Below are 17100 nucleotides of genomic sequence, written 5' to 3'. Positions count from 1 at the left end.
CGATAGTCGATAAAGCGACGAAACAGATGCTGATGGCTATCGAAACGAAAGGTATCGAGCACACACAGATGCAGGCGGTTGACATTCAAAGTGGGAGGAAAAATGCAGAGTTGATATATTAATGCAATTACTTGGCTTATTATTATGCAATTTTGTTGTTTTGTGGATACATACTTAATTTCTAATTCCACTGCAGTGTGCGTAGCAACCATTGATAGCTAGAAATCCAACGAGGCGGAGGCATTGGAATTGATCAACACGTTGGACCCGCACTTGGGCGAGGCCATAATATCATCAGCAGCCAGCGCAGACTGTGGATTGGCAGACGACTCCTGCAGCTCTGGCGGAAGATGGAAGCGCTCGATAACGAACTTCTTGCGGCGCAATTTGAAGGCCAGATCCGTGGTTTCCGGCATATGCACGGCCAGGGTGTTTAGGGCCGACATCTTGTGCAGATGGAGCAGGCCGCTGTACTCCTTAAAGGCCGGGTGCGTTTCCCTCTCGGAGCCGGCAAACGACTCCAGTTCGATGGCATAGTCCACCAGTTGACGTATCTTGGGCACTAGACTGGCATCGTACTTGGCAATCAGATGCATGGGCATTGTTATAAGGCAAACTGAGTTGCAGTTGCGCACGCTGGCCATGAGCAGGGTCAGAAACTTGAGCAGATCCTCACCAAAGTTATCGTCGTACCACAAGGGTGAGCCCAGCGAGGTGAGGCAAACGCGGCAGAGATGCTTCTTGGTGCCGGTGATGAAGCTCTCGTCACGCAGCTGCTGCTGAATATCGTTGAGCAGGCCGCCGTAACGCGTATTATGGAAGACATTGTGGGGCCAAACGGCTGGCTGGCTGCCCGTTTTCGTGTTGGTCGTTACGGTGGCGGTGTTGTTGGCAGTGCTATCGGTAGCTGCAGTGGCGGCGTTATTGTCCAAGGGTTTTATATCGCCATCGGCATCGGCCTCAACATTGGCTTCGGGTTCGACAGCCGCCGAATCCTCCTCGCCCATAGCCTCGGCCATGGGCTGCTGCTCCATGGAGATGGATGGAGAGCTGCTCTTGGATAGTTCGCCGTCACCAATCCAGTTGTCTTTGTGGCTATCATCCCAAATGACGGTGTTGGCATAGTACAGCATTCGCGAGTCCATCTGCTCCATCAGATTGAAATGATGTCCAATCTTGGCCGTGGCATGCTCCGAGCTCACCAACGGCAAATCATTGTAGCGCCATGCAATCCTTAGCCCATTCTCGCCTGTCTCGCCCGTCTGCTCACTGGCTATCTGCTCCTCGCGCTGCTCCACTTCGGTCAGGGGCCGGGGCAGACGACGCAACATCTCGGCGGGGATATCGTCCAGACTGCCGAGAAATATTTCCTGCTTGGAGAGCACGCCCTCGGCCAGGAAGTACTTGGCCAGCACTTTGGCATGGGTCATGAAGCGATCCTCTTCAATCAAGCAAATGGAGCCCACGGGCAGGCCGCCGCCGATTACCACGTCAAGATACGGATTACCGCTCGATGTTATTATCTGGGCGGTGTGGGGGCTGGTGCGAGTGCCCGGGATGGGCTTTTGCACGTTGCGTTTGCGAAAGCTGGTCATCTTTTCTTTTGTACAATCAGAATTAACCTTCTTTTTTAGCTTCTATTCGCGTAAACTTCTGCAGCCAGTAGGGGTACTCCTGCAAGTGTAATAGTGTCGATAGACGCTCACTCAGCTGTTTGTTTTGTGTGCGGATGCATTTGTGACGACACTATTGCAGTAAGGGTATTCTTCGAGGTATATCGGTACAGAAACCAGCTGTTTGGTTGCAAAAGTTTACAAATTCCAATATGATGACATAGTTATATATGCAAAAAGTTCTTTTTATCAATTTCAAAACTTGTATATCGGGTTAAAATCAGCTGAGAAAAGACCGTTTATCGAATTTATGATCAGCAGCGGCCGTGGTCACACTGGATTGGAAAGCCCAAAATCAAAAACAAACGCTGAATAGCGTCGAGCTGCTAAATTGCTAAATACGTTTATAGGCCAGGCCATGGCCACGCACTTGGAAGTGGCGTCGCCTCAGATGACGGAGCAGTTGGACAATGAAGAAGTTCGGGAAATACTGAAAAACACCACCGATCTGCGCCAGTACTCCCGTCAGATTGAAAAGGAATTCAAGGAAGTGGAGAATAAATCCATCGAGGGTGGGTACTGGTGATACAATTCCACAATTACAACAAACTTTAGTGGGTTCTTTCAACATTTAGATTACATCGCCGAGTCCCAGAACATTGCGAATCTGCACAATCAGATAAACGACTGCGACGATGTGCTTGAACGTATGGAGAACATGCTAATGAGCTTCCAGAGCGTGCTCAACAACATCAGCACCGAAATTACCCAGTTGCAACGGAAATCCGTCTCCATGTCGTTGCAGTTGACCAACCGACAGTCGGTGAAGGCACAGCTGTCGCAGTTTATTGAGGACATGGCCGTGTCCGAGGAGATGATAACCATCATCATGGAGACCCCGGTCACGGAGCGTGATTTCAGCAGTCAACTGAACGTGCTGAATCACAAGCTGTCCCTGGTGAAGGAGCTCAGCTTCAAGGAGTCCAAGTCCACCAGCGATGTGAGCGATGTCCTGCACAAGCTGCGACTGAAGGCCATGACAAAGATCCGCAGCTATCTGCTGGAGCAAATCTACAAGTTCCGCAAGCCCATGACCAACTATCAGATACCACAGAATGCCATGCTCAAGCATAAGTTCTTCTTCGAATTCATTCTGTCCAATGAGCGACACGTGGCCCAGGAGATATGCAGCGAGTATATCGATACCATGGGCAAGATTTACTATAGTTATTTTAAGGTAGGCTTCATTTAATTCAAGAGATTCAAGAGATCGTATTTTGCAAACCTAATCCGAACCCATGGCTTTTTGCAGAGTTATTCCACCCGCTTGACCAGTCTCAAATTCGAGGAATCCTGCACCAAGGACGATCTGATGGGCATTGAAGACAATGCCTCCAAAGGTTTGTTCTCCAAGACCACCAGCCTAAAGCACAAGAGCACCATCTTTACCATTGGCAAGCGGGGAGACATACTTAACCAGCAGCTGGAGGCTCCCATCATAGTGCCGCATGCCCAGCTAAAGAATCGCGTGAGATTTGTGAATGCTAAATGGTATGGTAGACCTTGATATCCAAGATGATTTTTATTTGCAGTACACAGTAGAGGCTCTGTTTCGTTCCGAGCAATATGCGCTGGTGGACAATGCCTGTCGGGAGTATCTATTTGTGACCGAATTCTTCATGGTGCGTGGCAGCCAAGCGCAGGATTTATTCAATCAGATAATGGGCAAAACTTTGACTCTGATGATTGTAAGTAAAGTCTGCTATACGCTTAAAGGAATTAATGTTTATTTTGCGATTGCGTAGAAAACCCTGGAGACGTCCATACACGACTGCTACGACACCATAGCCATGTTCCTTTGCATCCATTTGATATTCCGCTATCAACTGATGTGCCACAAGCGCTGTGTGCCCGCCCTCGATAAGTGAGTTTTTTTTTTGGGCATATCTACATAGATACCGATTTAATCATAGATTACCAACAGATATTGGGACTCGCTGCAATCGGTTATCTGGCCACGATTAGAGCATGTTTTCCGCCTAAACATACAGAGCATCCATGCCTGTGATCCCACCAAGTTCAACAAGGAGTTGGGACCGCACTATGTATGCCTTACAATCTGATTAATGACGATGCCATATCACAATCAACAACCCGTTTGCCTTGCAGATAACCCGTCGCTATGCGGAGTTCAGTGCCGCCATTGTGGGAATCTCGGAGCATTTACCCAACGAGCTGGTTAGCCGGCTGCTGCTGGAGCTGCAGAATGAGGTGGAGTGTTTCATTTTGCGCATGGCTGCCATATTTCCCACACGCAAGGATCAGCTCATTTATCTCATTAACAACTATGACCTGGTCCTGGGCGTGCTGATGGAGCACACGCGCGACAACTCCAAGGAGGCGGAGGCCTTCCGCGAGCAACTGAATGCCCGTAGCAACGAGTATGTGGAGGAAATACTGGCCCCGCACTTTGGGGGCATCATACAGTTTGTCAAGGAGTGCGAGCACTTCTTTGAGAAGGAGCAGATGGATGAGTTGCGCAAGCAGGAGCGTCGCAGCCTTGCTCTGGTGGCCAGCTTCTCGGCCAACTGGAAGAAATCGCTGGAGGAACTTAATCGCGAAGTACTTTTGTCATTCCCCTCGCTGCTGACAGGATCACAGCTGCTGCAGCTGGCTCTGGCCAGTCTAGTGCAATACTATCATCGCTTCCATAAGCTCCTGACGCCCAACGCGCGCTCCCAGTTGACCAACATCCATGTGGTGATGGTGGAAATCAAAAAGTACAAGAGTAATTACTGAGAGGAGGCGCCTTTAATCAGTGTTGTATGTATGGGTGTTCTAAAATATATAAGTAAAAATTTTAAGTAGTCCGTTTAATCCTCGTCTTCGAACATCATCTCGACAAGGTCCTTGTTGGAGCAGCGCTCGCCATCCAGACGCTGTGGCTGCTTCCAGCGGAGCAGCGTGGGCAAGAAAATCAAGTGTGTATTGGGATCCTTGCGGAAGGGACAGTTCAAATCCTTCCAGCTAAACGAATAAGAATTCGAATTAGTTTATTATTTACGCTGGATGACGATAAGGCAACTCAAGTGCCAATGACCCTCATAAAAACCGATCAGCGATAAGCCGGTAATTGCTTTTATCGTGAATGTTCTGGGCGATACCCAGCATATTTTATTTCATCACACTATATACTTACTAGGCGCGCTCTCCCACATCCACATGCACAAAGTGCGAATTGTCGGGGGCCTTCTTCAAAGCATCGTGTATCACCGGCTCAGCTGTAATAAAAGTTGCGTCGTTTGGGAATGAATAAAGTAATTGGATAGACGGCGGAAAACCACAAAGGGGCTGCTCACCCTTGACACAGTATGGACACCAGCTCTCGCCGTTCTCGTCCTTGCCGCCGCTGAACAACACATGCACTGCATTGTTTCCAGTCTCCAGCTCCTCCATTTTCTTGGAGAACTCCTCAAAACCCTTCACGTTGTGTGTGACGACCATAATTTTATTGGGATCCGCTTTTTTAACACCGACCGCGTATATGCGTCTGATTAGGCGACCGAACAACTGTGTGACCGACGTGATGGGGCACTTTTATAATAACTGGCTTTCAAAAGTCACGGTACGGCTCTTATACGAACTTTATACTAGTCAATTTAGCAAGTATGAGTTTGTATTTGTACTACTTTTTCTTCTATAAATTTTATTGCAGGGCCTGCTGATATACTTAGCCCACTTAAGCCCCCTTTATTTAAACAGCAGAATAACTTGAGTTAATCCTCGGAGTATAATACATGTAATAATAATAATACATTCTCTTGTAGGCCCATTCTATCCTTTATCTTTACTTAAGCAAAACATCACGATATCTTTCACCTATGTAATCTCCGCTAAAAATTCTTCAAGATTCTTAATTTTCGTGAAGTGCTTTTTAAAACCCACTGGTCAGCAATGGGTTAATATCTGTCCATGATCGAAAATCATATTCCTCGATTTTTATATTCGGCCTAATATTACTCGCTAGCTAGTGCCCTCAATAGTGAACACATAGTTTTATCCGATATATAAATCAATTTTCTGCACAATTGGCTAATTTTAAATACTCCCTTGTATTGAATTTTTTGTCAAATAAGCTTTAAATAAATGTTTAAATGTAGAAACGATTAGAATTTCTAGAGATGTCGAGTGTCACAGTAATCTAATGCACAGCTATCGGTGTATCGATAAGAATAACAGCTGTTGTTAATTATTCATTCTTATAAAACTGCTATTATTTACTCTCTTGGCCATTGATTTTGGTTCAAACTATGTCGCGATTAGCTTTATTGCGCAACCTAGTCTTCCATAGGCAGAACTTACTGCCCAAAGCAGTGGCGCGCCTGCAATGTGCGGCCACGCTGCATATGAGCCCCTGCCTGCGACAGGAAGCGTCGCGCGGTTTGTACTTTATTAAATACAGTTATCTTCACATTAATTAAACCCCTGTTCATGCATCCAGGCAGTGGTCAAGGCGGCGCCCTACAACAGTCAAAGGGTGGCGCCGATGTATCCACCGATGTACGGCCCATTGGCGAGAAGATCAAGGAGAACACAAAGACGGCCAGCTATACGGCGATAATTGTGGCAGGTCTGGGCGTGACCGGCATCATGTTTTATGCCATTTTCCGCGAGCTCTTCTCTAGTGAAAGCCCCAATAATATCTATGCCGATGCCCTGAAACGTGTGGTTGATGATCCACGTGTTCAGGATGTCATTGGAGCTCCCATCAAAGGCTTTGGCGAGACATCGCGTCGAGGACGTCGCCAGCATGTGGCGCACTCGAGCTACGAGCGACAGGGAAAACCACATATGAGGATGCAGTTTTATGTTCAAGGACTAAGGAACCGTGCCACCGTGCAACTGGAATCGAGAAGGGTACGATCTATTTATAACAAATAATTTATTTATATTTATATGAAAATCCATCTTTTCCACAGTCTTGCACAGGTAAACTGGAATATCGTTATTTGTTTGTGCAATTGGATCATTATCCCCGAACCACTATCGTGTTGGAAGACAATCGCGCCCTTGATTCTATACCCGAGCCAGAGACTGCCCCTGCCACATCTTCATCGTTTGGAAGTCTGGCCCTTTTGTCCAATAGTCAGGACAAATAGTTGATTATTCTTCACTGCACTTAAATTCTCTGTTAAGTTGTTGTATTTATTTTTTGACTGACAATGAAAATCCCATTGGAAAACCCCAGTTGTGGTATAGCAGTCCTCACTCGCCAATCGAGAAGTTGTCCATTTCCAGAATGGCGCCCGACTCGTGTCAGTAGAGCTTCTTCCACGGTATGATCTCCCAGGAGCGGATGATGTGGCGTCCAAAGAGAAAGTCCTTCACCTTGTTTACGATGTAGAATGAAATGCCAAAGAACGAGGCAAAGTACAGCCAGAACTGTCCGAGGCGCTCCCAAATGCTCAGATGATAGCGTCCTGGCACCTGCAGCACATCCAGCTCCAGCTCGATGCTGAGGCGATTCAGGCGTGGCGACGTTGGCCGGTAGTAGGTCTCCTCGATGGACAACTGGAAGTAAGCAGGATTTGCTTTTATCTGAGCCATCAGTGACTCTATTTTATACTGTGACATGTCCGCATAGCTGGCGTTCGTCTCCACATGGACGGGACGAAACTTGGTCTTGATGTCGCGCCCCGGAAAGGGGCAGGTAAACTCCACGTACTGCTTTAGCTGCAGCTCACCCTTGAGTTGGATGCGACCATTACGAAAGCGTCCCGACGGCGGCAACTGCAGCTGATAGGCCAGGACCGAGGGCGGCGACAGATCGCACTTGTGCTGCAGATGAGCGTCGAAGAAGAGCACCAGATCAAAGTGCATCAGGCGTGCTGGAACATCCTGTAGTTCCAGCTGGAAGTGTGCCCGATCCGTGACCGTATCATAGTCCACGTCCTCTGTCCAGTACTTGCTGGCGGAGCAGCTGTTAGTGTGGGGTCTCATTTGAGCATTGAAATAGCTGAAGCTGCTGCACGCGACCAGCGATTCTGGCTCGCCATCCTCTCCAGGCTCCGTGCTGCCCACGAATATGTACTGGTAGTTGTAAGCCACATTAGGCTGCTCGTACAGCACCCGAGACTCGGAAATGCCCGAGTACGGGCTGAGCAGGGAGACCAGCAGAACGGGCATCATCACCGACAGCGCGATGAAGGCCAGGACCAGTAGCGAGGCGAACGAGCACAGCGAATTCTTGTACACGATCGCCGTGTTGGTCGTATGGAGCCGAATGAATCTCATTTTGGATTACAACTTTTCACCGGATCCGAATTTCTCTCTTTTCACTTGCTGCCTCACTTTGACACTTGTCATCTGCTTTGTTGTGTGCGTTGCTTCGTTGCCTTGGTGCCACACGTACACATATAGTCGTAGTAGGCCTTCAACCGGGTTGATTTGTTATGAAACTGAAATGAAAGCAAAGGAAACTCTTTTTTTTTTACAATTGCAGCGATATTTGGATGCTGATAAACAAGTGAAACAAAACAAAAACAATTACAATTTACGAAGATTTAAAAGTCAGTTGAAAATGTATACGCGATGCTTACATCTCTGATGGACAAGACGCCACCTGGCGACATTGTGTATTTGACATTTTACATGCATTTTGTGTAAACTTGTTGTTTTCCTGCAAACAAATCTGCTTGCTAAAAATAATATATATGGATACACGCGCGTTAAACTTCCACTTAGGACAACTGTGCACATTAATATTTTATTTTAATTATTGGTCTTTGGTTTTCTCCGATGAAAGTCGCATGTGACATGTATCTACATATATGATGTATATTTTACATTTACATGTCCTGTAGCGCTGACAAATGGTCTAAAAATGATTTGAAAATGCAAAAGATGGTCTAAAAATGTGAGGAATAAGTAAATATTTGAATTGGAAACTGGTTAACAGACTTGTAGGCAAAAATGCACATATATAGAAGCCTAAACAGTCTAAGAATTATTGAATTTTCTCCACCTGTTCTAAAAAGCTATAGAGCATTCGTTTTTGGTATCGTTCAAATTCAAACAATGGAAAACTGCTTCCGCATTAGGAAACCCCTTCGCTGTAAAAAATGCTGCTGAATCGCTCTATTAGCCATGGCCTTTTCAGAATCTGCGGAACCCTCCTCCAGCAGACTCCAGTCGAGGTTCAAGCTTATGCCTTGGTCCAGGGCACATCCGTTCCGGCTTTAAGCCGATGCTGAAAAAGTATTGATTGCACATAATTATAGGATTTCGATACGAGGCCGCCTTCGAGCTTCAGCTTTCAATAAAATGAAAAGTGAACCTGCAAAAAGGGAGCAAAAGGAATAAATAAAGAACGGTCGCATAACTTGACCAACATTTGCTCATAATTAAGACCGACAACTGGTTTCGAGCATTGCCCTCCCCTCGATGGTGCCCCGGAGTGCTTTCGTGTGCACCGCATAAAAATCGGAAGTTGCAGCTTTGTATTTAATGCGCTTATTTTAAAGAGTGTTGAAAGCGGAGCCCTCAAAAAAGACCATATAAAGACAAGTGCAGACGACCAAGAAGAGTGTTAAAGGCAAGAAACAAAATGGTTAAAAATATTACGAGAAAGTTAATGCAATGTTTGGCATAATTTTCCAAACATCGCATAATGGATCTTTTTGGCGATTTTTTATAAAAAGAGAAATTTTTGATTTTCAGACCCACAATTGATGAAAAATGAAGTAAAAATGCATGAAAATTATTGAAATTCACTTGTGAAGAAGTGATGGCCTGCAGATCGAATGTGTTGTAGCCTCCTTCATCTTCATCTTCATCTCCTGCTAGTCACCTTCGCTCTGGATGCTCAGGTTCGTGGGGTGTATTGAGAGGTTGTTTATCTAAGAGCACTTTATATATTTCACGATCTTCAGAACTTGGTTCTTCAGAAATCTTACAAACCCAATCAGGATTATTGCTATTATTATCGATAAAATAACGATCAGGGAGACTAGGCTTTCCTGAATCCATCCTCTCAATGATTCGAAGCTATCTGTGATGCGTGATCCTGCAGTACGTTCCACTGGTTGTTTGTTCGGACGACCGGGGATCATCGTGTGTGTCTTTGGCTGTTGAGTTTCAGTACGGGTAATCAGTGAAACAGTTTGGGGAATAGTGTTTTTTCGGGTTTTTTCTTTGCTTTTCGGAGATTTTATTGTTTATCAGCATCACTTTATTACTTATATTAATATCCATTAAAATCCAAATATTTAGGATATCTTTATATATAAAAATGGAGTGCAAAATGCATGGGCTTGTTTATATTGTATTTTTTACAATTTTTATGATAAGGATATAAGACTTGCCACAATTATAAATCAATCTAGCCATTTATCTACCTCTAGTAACCTTTTGGCTTTTACAGTGGATCCTTTGAGATTTTCTCGCAGAACAGTGCTTCTAATGAAGTCCTTCCCACCCACCATTGTCAGTCACTTGTCACCTTCGAAAGTTTCCAATGAAGTTCTGAGAATTTGATGGCTGTATTCCTCACTTCACCTGCGGCAGCGTGACATGACGGGGGGGAGGATGGGCAGAAGTTTTTCTGATTTGTTCTTTGACTTTTGTTGTGACATGTGCTTTTCTGTGAATATTAAAAACGTGTGGGTAAAAAGTGATGGGCATGCCGTGTCACAACTATGAAAATAATGTACGAGTTGGCAGCCGAACGATGAATAAATAAAAGTATATATCCCGATTTGACAGGTACATACAGCTCTTTGACAGTTGGACAGAGTGGGTCTGAAATTAGTTTGACTGATTCCGCCTGACAGAGATCCTCCGAGCATCCTGCGAGGCATCCTTCCTTCATTGGCTTTAAGCAGCTTAAGGATGAAATCCGCGCCTAAAGAACAGCTACCAACAAAAAAATCAATAATTTTTCTGCATTTTTCTCTTTTGCCACACCAACTTTTTGGCGTCTCCCGCACATTGCCACGCCATTTTACAGAAAAATAAAAAAAAAAACGCGAAAGAAAAAGAAATAGCGGAAAAGTCTGTATGTAGAAGCCAAGATGGCGGGCAGACAGACGGAGAGGATACACACAGACCCACGGACACACGGATACAGATACGAACTTAGTTGGAATTCAACTCACGGCCCCAGGACAATGCCAGCTCTGGGCCCATATATCCTTTTTCAACGAAATTTCAGCTTTCACTCGTTTCGCGTACGTGACCGTGTTGCCACCAAGGAGCTGTTGAAGTGGCAAATTCGCACAGCGCCACCAGAAGCAGGAGCAGGAGCATAAGGAGGTGGAGGCTGGTGGCAGAGTAATGGCTGTAAGGGATGGAGACTGTTGGTTGGGGCCCGCGCGCCAGGTGGGATACGGGTGGGGGGGTGCTGGCAAAAAGTAGCAGTTTATTAGGCGCACCAAATTAACATAGGACTACTAATGACTGCCGCCAAGGCAAACGAACTGAGCGGCAGAGCGCCCACGTGTTGGAATGGAAGGTGGTCCAGTTCGGGGCAAGAGCTGGTCCCTTAAACATGGAAAGTCTACTCTTTGGGATGGCTGTTAAGTTGGTTCCTCAAGGGTGTATAGCATCTTTCTTATGGAATATATGTACATATATACCTTACAATGACTTCGGTTTGACTAAAATCTAAGCTAAGAAAAGACGTCTTTGGAGTCCGACTTATATAAACTGTTTCATTAATCACAACTGCCTGTTTTTTTTATCCGTTTCTGGTTCCCATCCTCTTAACTAAATTCTCCTCCACATTTTAAGATAATTATCCTTAAGCCCAGTTAAATCTTTTCCTATCCCAGCTTTCCTTTGGCTACTTCTTATTTTTTTTGGTACTTAAGAACATTTTATTGCCATTTGGTTTATTCTAAGTTCTATCCTATAGACAACATATTTCAATCAAATTTCCATCGACTGTCAATAGATGGAACTCCTATTGCTCAGTTTGCAGTTACAAAAACATGCATAGAATTGATTTCAGAATAAAGTTTAATTTAAGGAAAGATTGAGAAGAGACTATGAGCCATCAACAGATATTGTGTACCAATCCTTCAAACAACCAACCGATCAGATAGCTATTGTATTATTGCTTCTCATAAAATAACTCACCAAAACCCAACGAGCATTCTACATTCCAAGCTGAAAAGTTGCTCAACGACAAATTATTACAACGCCTGCGCGGATTTACATTCTTTTCGGTGGGGAGTTGGGCCGGGCCAACCCCTCTTTTATTGGATGCTGGAACAAAAAGGGGAAATGTAACCGCTTTCCCTTAAGCTTTTTGTCTCTCCCTTAGCTCGGGGTCCCAGAGGAAATCAAAGGGAAACACACAACGTATGGAGTCTGTGTTGAAGTTGCTCTAATATTTATACAGAGTTCATGTCTCTGTCTGGGTCTGCGGGTATATAGAGAGAAATTCCCCTTATAACACTCAAGTGGAAATGTGTGGCACACTCGAATATACTCGTACATACTCGTATGTAGGTACATCTGTATATGCATGTGGCATGGGTTGCACAGACAGTTGGTGGGTTCCTTTCCTTTCCTTTCCTTTCGTTTCGTTTCCGTTCCTTGCCTTTCCTTTCCTTTCCTGAACTATATTTGATAATCAAGCCGCAAGCATATGTTACCCGATAATTTGCCGAAAGTTTTAATGAAAGACATGGGACTCATTTTTCCTCAGCTTTCTCTTTCTCTCTCAATCTCTCTCTCTCGCTTTCTCTGTTTTGGTGTGCGTGAGTTAATGTTCTTTTGGTGCGTGTGTGTCGTTTTGTCGCCATTTTGTGTGTGTCTTCGTGTGGAAAAGCATATTTTGATGAGCTCGAGAAAAGTTACTGTCTTTCCCTCTGTCTCTGTCTCTGCACTTGTGTGGGTTTTTCCTTCCTTTCGTTTTATGTTCAGAATTCTCATTTCATAAATGAAAATTGCAGAGTACTAGCTGCAGGCAACTGTAATCACGCCATATCTGTTGAAAGTTTACAACTTACTCACTCAAAAGGCTTTTGTATTGTAAGGGGCTAATCCATTTTGATTTGTGAGTTTGACTATTCGAAATATTTACCCTAAATACTCTATGGTTTGAAAATGTGGATAGCACAGAAACATAAACATTTTCGAACCCATGAGATATATATTTGTATCTCTAGACTTATTGATTTGTAGCCGAAAACATTCTTATAGATATGGGACTTTAATAGAGAACAACCAGCCCTATTAGTGTCTACATTTGGATTGAGTCTCGTCAGTGTTAGGATTTAGATGCTGATTGATAATTTGATGGATGGATGGATGTATGAATCCCTCTTTACTTGGCCGACAGGGCGAGGGTCATCAATACAATGAAAAGGGAATTGGCCAGAAGCCTGAAGTCAGATCCGCGTCCTTCCCAGTAGTGATCGAGTATCAAGGATCCATAGCGGGCCGCAAAGGCCACAGCGGCTATCGCTCCGTACATATTGTTCGAATGATTGACGCCCAGGAAGAGCAGTGAGACCAGGTTGCCCAAGAGTGTAAGCTCCTTGAGCGACTCCGTGGAGATGTCCTCGGTATCGCTCATTTTGGCCACTATATCGAAGGCAAGGGGCACCAAAAAGAAGCTGTGGGCAAAGGCCAGACTGGGATTCGACTTCAGGTACAGTTCGATGTTGACCAGCGGCAGCGGAGCAATCTCCATGACACCCGATGTGATCAGTCGCACCCGATTGCAATCGTCGTGATCGTTGCAAGCGGCCTTCCCCACGCCCAGCAGTCCGTGGATCAGACTAAGGGTTGCCGCCCCATAGGCGTACGGGGTCTTTGCCGGATGCAAGGTGTACATTGCATAGCCGGAGCTGACCACCAGCAGGCTATTGAACAGGGCGTCGATCACTAGCATTGTTACCACTCCTTCCAGAGAGAACTTGTCGCATAGTCCTTTCGGTTTTTCCTTTGCCTTAAGAGGATTGCTACGGATTTATTAGTGTGCACGGACAATTTTGTATTAGCCAAATCGTTTTACTGTTACTGACTGTTAAGGCAAAGCCAAACCAGAGAAATCAGAGATATAAAAGCTTCGGAATGCCTGGAAAGCCTGGGAGTTTTGAGCATATCGAGAATATGTAGATATTAAAGGGAAGGAAGTTGCAGACCAGATGATGAAACACCAACAAGAGCACTTTACATTTCTTAGAAGTCTAAATAAAATAAAAGACACACCATATTTATGGAGTACACCCACAAAAGCAGCAGGCGCTTCCCGCTGGGGCACTCGCGTCGACTAAAACTGTGTACAGAGTCGTGGTCCCTGGAACCTGCCACCACAGTCCATTGGGCGACACTCTGTCATACAAATACGAACAGGGTCCAGTTGCTTCATCTCTTTTTTCGCTGGCCATGTTGCCTGTAATAAGCGTACAACTTTGACAGTTTGTTATCCGCATTTGTTTCGTGGCTTGCAGTTTTCATTTCCATTTTTTGTACTGCTCTTTTTTCAGATTTTTTCCTCGTATTTTGTTGAGTTTTTTTGTTGGCGTTGTAATTTAGCTGGATACTTTTTGCTCCCCCCCCAGCGTGCACCTGTTAAAGTTGAAAGAGTGACAGCTCCAAAGAGGCAGGGGACAGAGACAGCAACAGCAGCGGCACCACCGACAGGCGACACTTTCTAAACGATTCTCTCGAGAGCCATCGCCTGATAAGCGTTGTCCTGGAATGATCTAACAGTTTCTGACCCACATTCCCTATAGAGATGGCCTGTCCATATACTCGTATTTCTCTTAAGAGCGGCAAAAAACCATTTAAACAGATGCATGTAATTTTGTGGTTGTTCGAAACCACTTTTGGTTCCGTTTAACATTTGGTTCCGTTTAATTTTTTGTTTGGCTAATTGCATGTAATACTTTTCTCACCTTTTCCTGACGGGCAGATGGGATCGATCCATTTTGGGTTCCCCTGTGGTAGGCCCTACTTTATTTCTTTTTTTTTGGGTTGTAATTATTAATTTGAATTTTTTGTGGACGGATAAGGCGTACTTGCGGTTAGGTGTAGCCAAAAAAAGGAGGTGTGCCAGCCGCAATTATGCTGCATTTATGTCCGTTATGAAATGGAATGGAATGCATTCGAAAAACACTTTTTCGGAGAAACAGCAGTAACATTTACAAGTTTTTTCTGCCTTTAATCATCGATACACTAAAGAATTCAAATCTCTGAACATTTTAGACATCTTATCTTTCTTTAAAAACCCAAATTGGTGAAATTTTCCACCTTTAAAGTCTCTAAAATTGAAACACATTTCGCCAATTGGCAGACAAAGACATAAAGGTAAATCCTTTTCGGACTGCGTACAACGTTTATAATGGCCAAAAAGCGCTTAGGATAAGGGACGAAGATTCATCTGCGATACGTGTTCCAGCTCTCTTAATCGCCTTGAAAACAACAGTAGCAACAATAACGAGAATAGTTACAACAAGAGAAATGGAAACTATGTATATCCTTATGCCAGTCGTCCTGCGACATTCATAGTGTCTGACCAACGAACAGCAATTAAAATGGATTAAAAAGGCAGCAAACTGATTTATGGGCCAAGGAACCCAAAATAACGACAATACGACGACCACCACCACGAAAGTGGCTGGAAGTGGCCTAGGGTTGGTCCCCGGTCTCATCCGGAAGCTGCTGGTGGTGCTGGTGGTTTTGGCTTAGCCTCCGCCTCACTCGAAATTGAAATAATTGGGCAGTGAAGCAATTTAGAAGAATCACTTGCCATTTTCCAGTGTGTTTGTTCGTTGCTTTGTCCCCAATGCTGTTCCGGCTTCAGATTGTTGTAGTTGCTCTAATTGAAAACATAAGAGAAGATTTAGCAGCGTAGGGAGTCGATTTAGGGCGTACCCTATAGGTTATAAGTTGGAGGAGATATGGAGAGAATATGATTATTTTTGAATAGAGACAAAATTATGTTACTTTTGTTCACCATTTGCCGTAGTACTGTTAACCATTTTCGTTGCTTCGAATGGTGTCATTTGGAATCATGAATTTAACTGTGCGGTGGGACTTTAGAAACAGTTTTTAATCTGGAGACGCATGGTTGAATTTAAGCGCTTAACCAACGGGTACATTCTTTATCCATAGCACCAATCAGCACTTTCGGATGAGCGCAATAGTCAATATTTGGCTCGCACAAAAGGAACGAAGCAGATGTAAACTTAACTTAACAAGAAATCTCCCTTCTACTGTCTATTGTTTTCGGAGAGTAAGGAGTTAAGGTTAGCTCTTGAAACTTTCTTTGGGTTTCAAATATTCATTGCCATGCTTTGATAAATACATGTATAAATGATCATAATTTTTCCATGAAATACCTAGCTTCCTGTTCTAGATTATATCACTGCTCGTTCCTTTCAATTGATATTTCTTTGTTCAAAACACGGTATCATTATGAGAAAGTCCAGGAATGCACACAAACCGATTGGCACAGCCGATTACGATTCTAAAAAGAAAACTCTGTCACTGGTGTTCCTGCCATTGCTATTGCTATTGCCACTGTCGATGGTATTGTTGCTGCTGCCGCCGCTGCTGCTGCAATTTGGCGCATACCCGTAGATCTGGCCAAGAGGAGTCGTTCATGTATTTGGAATTTATAACCGCATATAGCGCACATAAATCCAGGACCAGCCAACAGCAGCAGCAGCAGCAGCAGCAGCAACGCCAACGACAAATCGAACTTTATGTGTTGCAATGGCAATGGTTGGCCATGGCCATATGCTGCCACGCCCCCAGCCTTAGCCCCAGACACACAAAACCCACACCCACAACCAAGCCCTGGAAGCATTTCGGTGGGACTGTCGCCAAAGCTATTGCCACTGTTAGAAATTGCTGCCAGAGATTCGAATTGGAATTGGTTGCACTGTGAGAAAAAGAGGTCAACGAAAGTTGGATATCGGAATTGGTAAGTGCAATCTTATCTTGGGGAAAACGATGCGATTTATCTGATGATAGATTTGATCTCTCTTGTAAAAATTGCATCAGAATTGCATATTTCCCCGCACGTAGTACAAAGCAGCACTTTCGGATGAGCGGAAGATTACAATTTTTCGATCGAAGGAACAAAGGGGATATAAATGCTTGATGTACTGCCATTGTTTGTTGCTTGATTGTTTGCCATTTTCTCTGTGAGTGTCAATTACGAACATTCGCTCTTGTCTCCATTGTAATTGGTTTTGTTGGTTCATTGGGACATATATGAATATTCAAATTGGGAACCAATTTGTATGATAACGACATTGTTTCAAAGTCATTACAAGGACTGTTGTTCCGTCAATTATCTATGAAAAGTGTTCTTGTTCCAGTTAAAAAATAATGAGAGCTCTTATTTGGTAAAGCTATAGAAATATACTTACCGATACTCAATATATCGTAAGTTATGGAAAGCGAGTTTTATGAATTGCTGTTAGACTTCATCATAACTTCGTAACGATGTATTTTTGATTTT

General features: G+C 44.3%; 6 protein-coding genes across 6 annotated transcripts; 2 read left to right on the top strand and 4 right to left on the bottom strand.

Annotated features, from left to right (window-relative positions):
• Positions 1 to 110: 110 nt before the first annotated feature.
• On the bottom strand, positions 111 to 1690 carry LOC108161829 (putative elongator complex protein 4). Its single transcript, XM_017296188.2, has one exon. The coding sequence runs from the start codon at positions 1593 to 1595 to the stop codon at positions 219 to 221; it is 1377 nt and encodes a 458-aa protein (XP_017151677.1). The 5' UTR covers positions 1596 to 1690; the 3' UTR covers positions 111 to 218.
• Positions 1691 to 1798: 108 nt separating this feature from the next.
• Positions 1799 to 4477, top strand: LOC108161825 (vacuolar protein sorting-associated protein 52 homolog). The gene is made up of 7 exons (XM_017296184.2): positions 1799 to 2185; positions 2249 to 2850; positions 2926 to 3141; positions 3206 to 3361; positions 3419 to 3537; positions 3598 to 3718; positions 3783 to 4477. The coding sequence occupies exons 1-7, from the start codon at positions 2032 to 2034 to the stop codon at positions 4410 to 4412; spliced, it is 1998 nt and encodes a 665-aa protein (XP_017151673.2). The 5' UTR covers positions 1799 to 2031; the 3' UTR covers positions 4413 to 4477.
• Positions 4406 to 5322, bottom strand: LOC108161836 (thioredoxin domain-containing protein 17). Its single transcript, XM_017296195.2, has 3 exons — positions 4973 to 5322; positions 4813 to 4894; positions 4406 to 4640 (listed from the first exon to the last, which is right to left on the bottom strand). The coding sequence occupies exons 1-3, from the start codon at positions 5115 to 5117 to the stop codon at positions 4487 to 4489; spliced, it is 381 nt and encodes a 126-aa protein (XP_017151684.1). The 5' UTR covers positions 5118 to 5322; the 3' UTR covers positions 4406 to 4486.
• Positions 5323 to 5764: 442 nt separating this feature from the next.
• Positions 5765 to 6860, top strand: LOC108161835 (mitochondrial import inner membrane translocase subunit Tim21). The gene is made up of 3 exons (XM_017296193.2): positions 5765 to 6053; positions 6115 to 6530; positions 6593 to 6860. Exons 1-3 carry the CDS (start codon positions 5924 to 5926, stop codon positions 6770 to 6772), a joined length of 726 nt encoding a protein of 241 aa, XP_017151682.1. The 5' UTR covers positions 5765 to 5923; the 3' UTR covers positions 6773 to 6860.
• Positions 6695 to 8035, bottom strand: LOC108161831. The gene has a single exon (XM_017296190.2). The coding sequence runs from the start codon at positions 7905 to 7907 to the stop codon at positions 6930 to 6932; it is 978 nt and encodes a 325-aa protein (XP_017151679.1). The 5' UTR covers positions 7908 to 8035; the 3' UTR covers positions 6695 to 6929.
• Positions 8036 to 12812: 4777 nt separating this feature from the next.
• Positions 12813 to 13668, bottom strand: LOC108161510. Its single transcript, XM_017295787.2, has one exon. It carries the CDS (start codon positions 13513 to 13515, stop codon positions 12946 to 12948), a length of 570 nt encoding a protein of 189 aa, XP_017151276.2. The 5' UTR covers positions 13516 to 13668; the 3' UTR covers positions 12813 to 12945.
• Positions 13669 to 17100: the final 3432 nt, after the last annotated feature.

This window comes from Drosophila miranda, chromosome 4, assembly GCF_003369915.1.
Source record: "Drosophila miranda strain MSH22 chromosome 4, D.miranda_PacBio2.1, whole genome shotgun sequence".
Taxonomy (NCBI): Eukaryota; Metazoa; Arthropoda; class Insecta; order Diptera; family Drosophilidae; genus Drosophila; species Drosophila miranda.
The sequence above is the reverse complement of the archived record's forward strand: the minus strand, read 5'-3'. Positions and strand labels throughout refer to the sequence as shown.

Coding starts and splice junctions, on each gene's coding strand:
- LOC108161825 (XM_017296184.2), top strand. CDS start 2,032: ATGGCCACGCACTTGGAAGTGGCGTCGCCTCAGATGACGGAGCAGTTG. Junction 2,851..2,925: donor TTTACTATAGTTATTTTAAG/GTAGGCTTCATT, acceptor GGCTTTTTGCAG/AGTTATTCCACCCGCTTGAC. Junction 3,538..3,597: donor TGTGTGCCCGCCCTCGATAA/GTGAGTTTTTTT, acceptor GATTACCAACAG/ATATTGGGACTCGCTGCAAT.
- LOC108161835 (XM_017296193.2), top strand. CDS start 5,924: ATGTCGCGATTAGCTTTATTGCGCAACCTAGTCTTCCATAGGCAGAAC. Junction 6,054..6,114: donor GCGACAGGAAGCGTCGCGCG/GTTTGTACTTTA, acceptor TCATGCATCCAG/GCAGTGGTCAAGGCGGCGCC. Junction 6,531..6,592: donor TGCAACTGGAATCGAGAAGG/GTACGATCTATT, acceptor TCTTTTCCACAG/TCTTGCACAGGTAAACTGGA.
- LOC108161829 (XM_017296188.2), bottom strand. CDS start 1,595: ATGACCAGCTTTCGCAAACGCAACGTGCAAAAGCCCATCCCGGGCACT.
- LOC108161510 (XM_017295787.2), bottom strand. CDS start 13,515: ATGCTAGTGATCGACGCCCTGTTCAATAGCCTGCTGGTGGTCAGCTCC.
- LOC108161836 (XM_017296195.2), bottom strand. CDS start 5,117: ATGGTCGTCACACACAACGTGAAGGGTTTTGAGGAGTTCTCCAAGAAA. Junction 4,895..4,972: donor GTGTCCATACTGTGTCAAGG/GTGAGCAGCCCC, acceptor CTTTTATTACAG/CTGAGCCGGTGATACACGAT. Junction 4,641..4,812: donor GATGTGGGAGAGCGCGCCTA/GTAAGTATATAG, acceptor TTATTCGTTTAG/CTGGAAGGATTTGAACTGTC.
- LOC108161831 (XM_017296190.2), bottom strand. CDS start 7,907: ATGAGATTCATTCGGCTCCATACGACCAACACGGCGATCGTGTACAAG.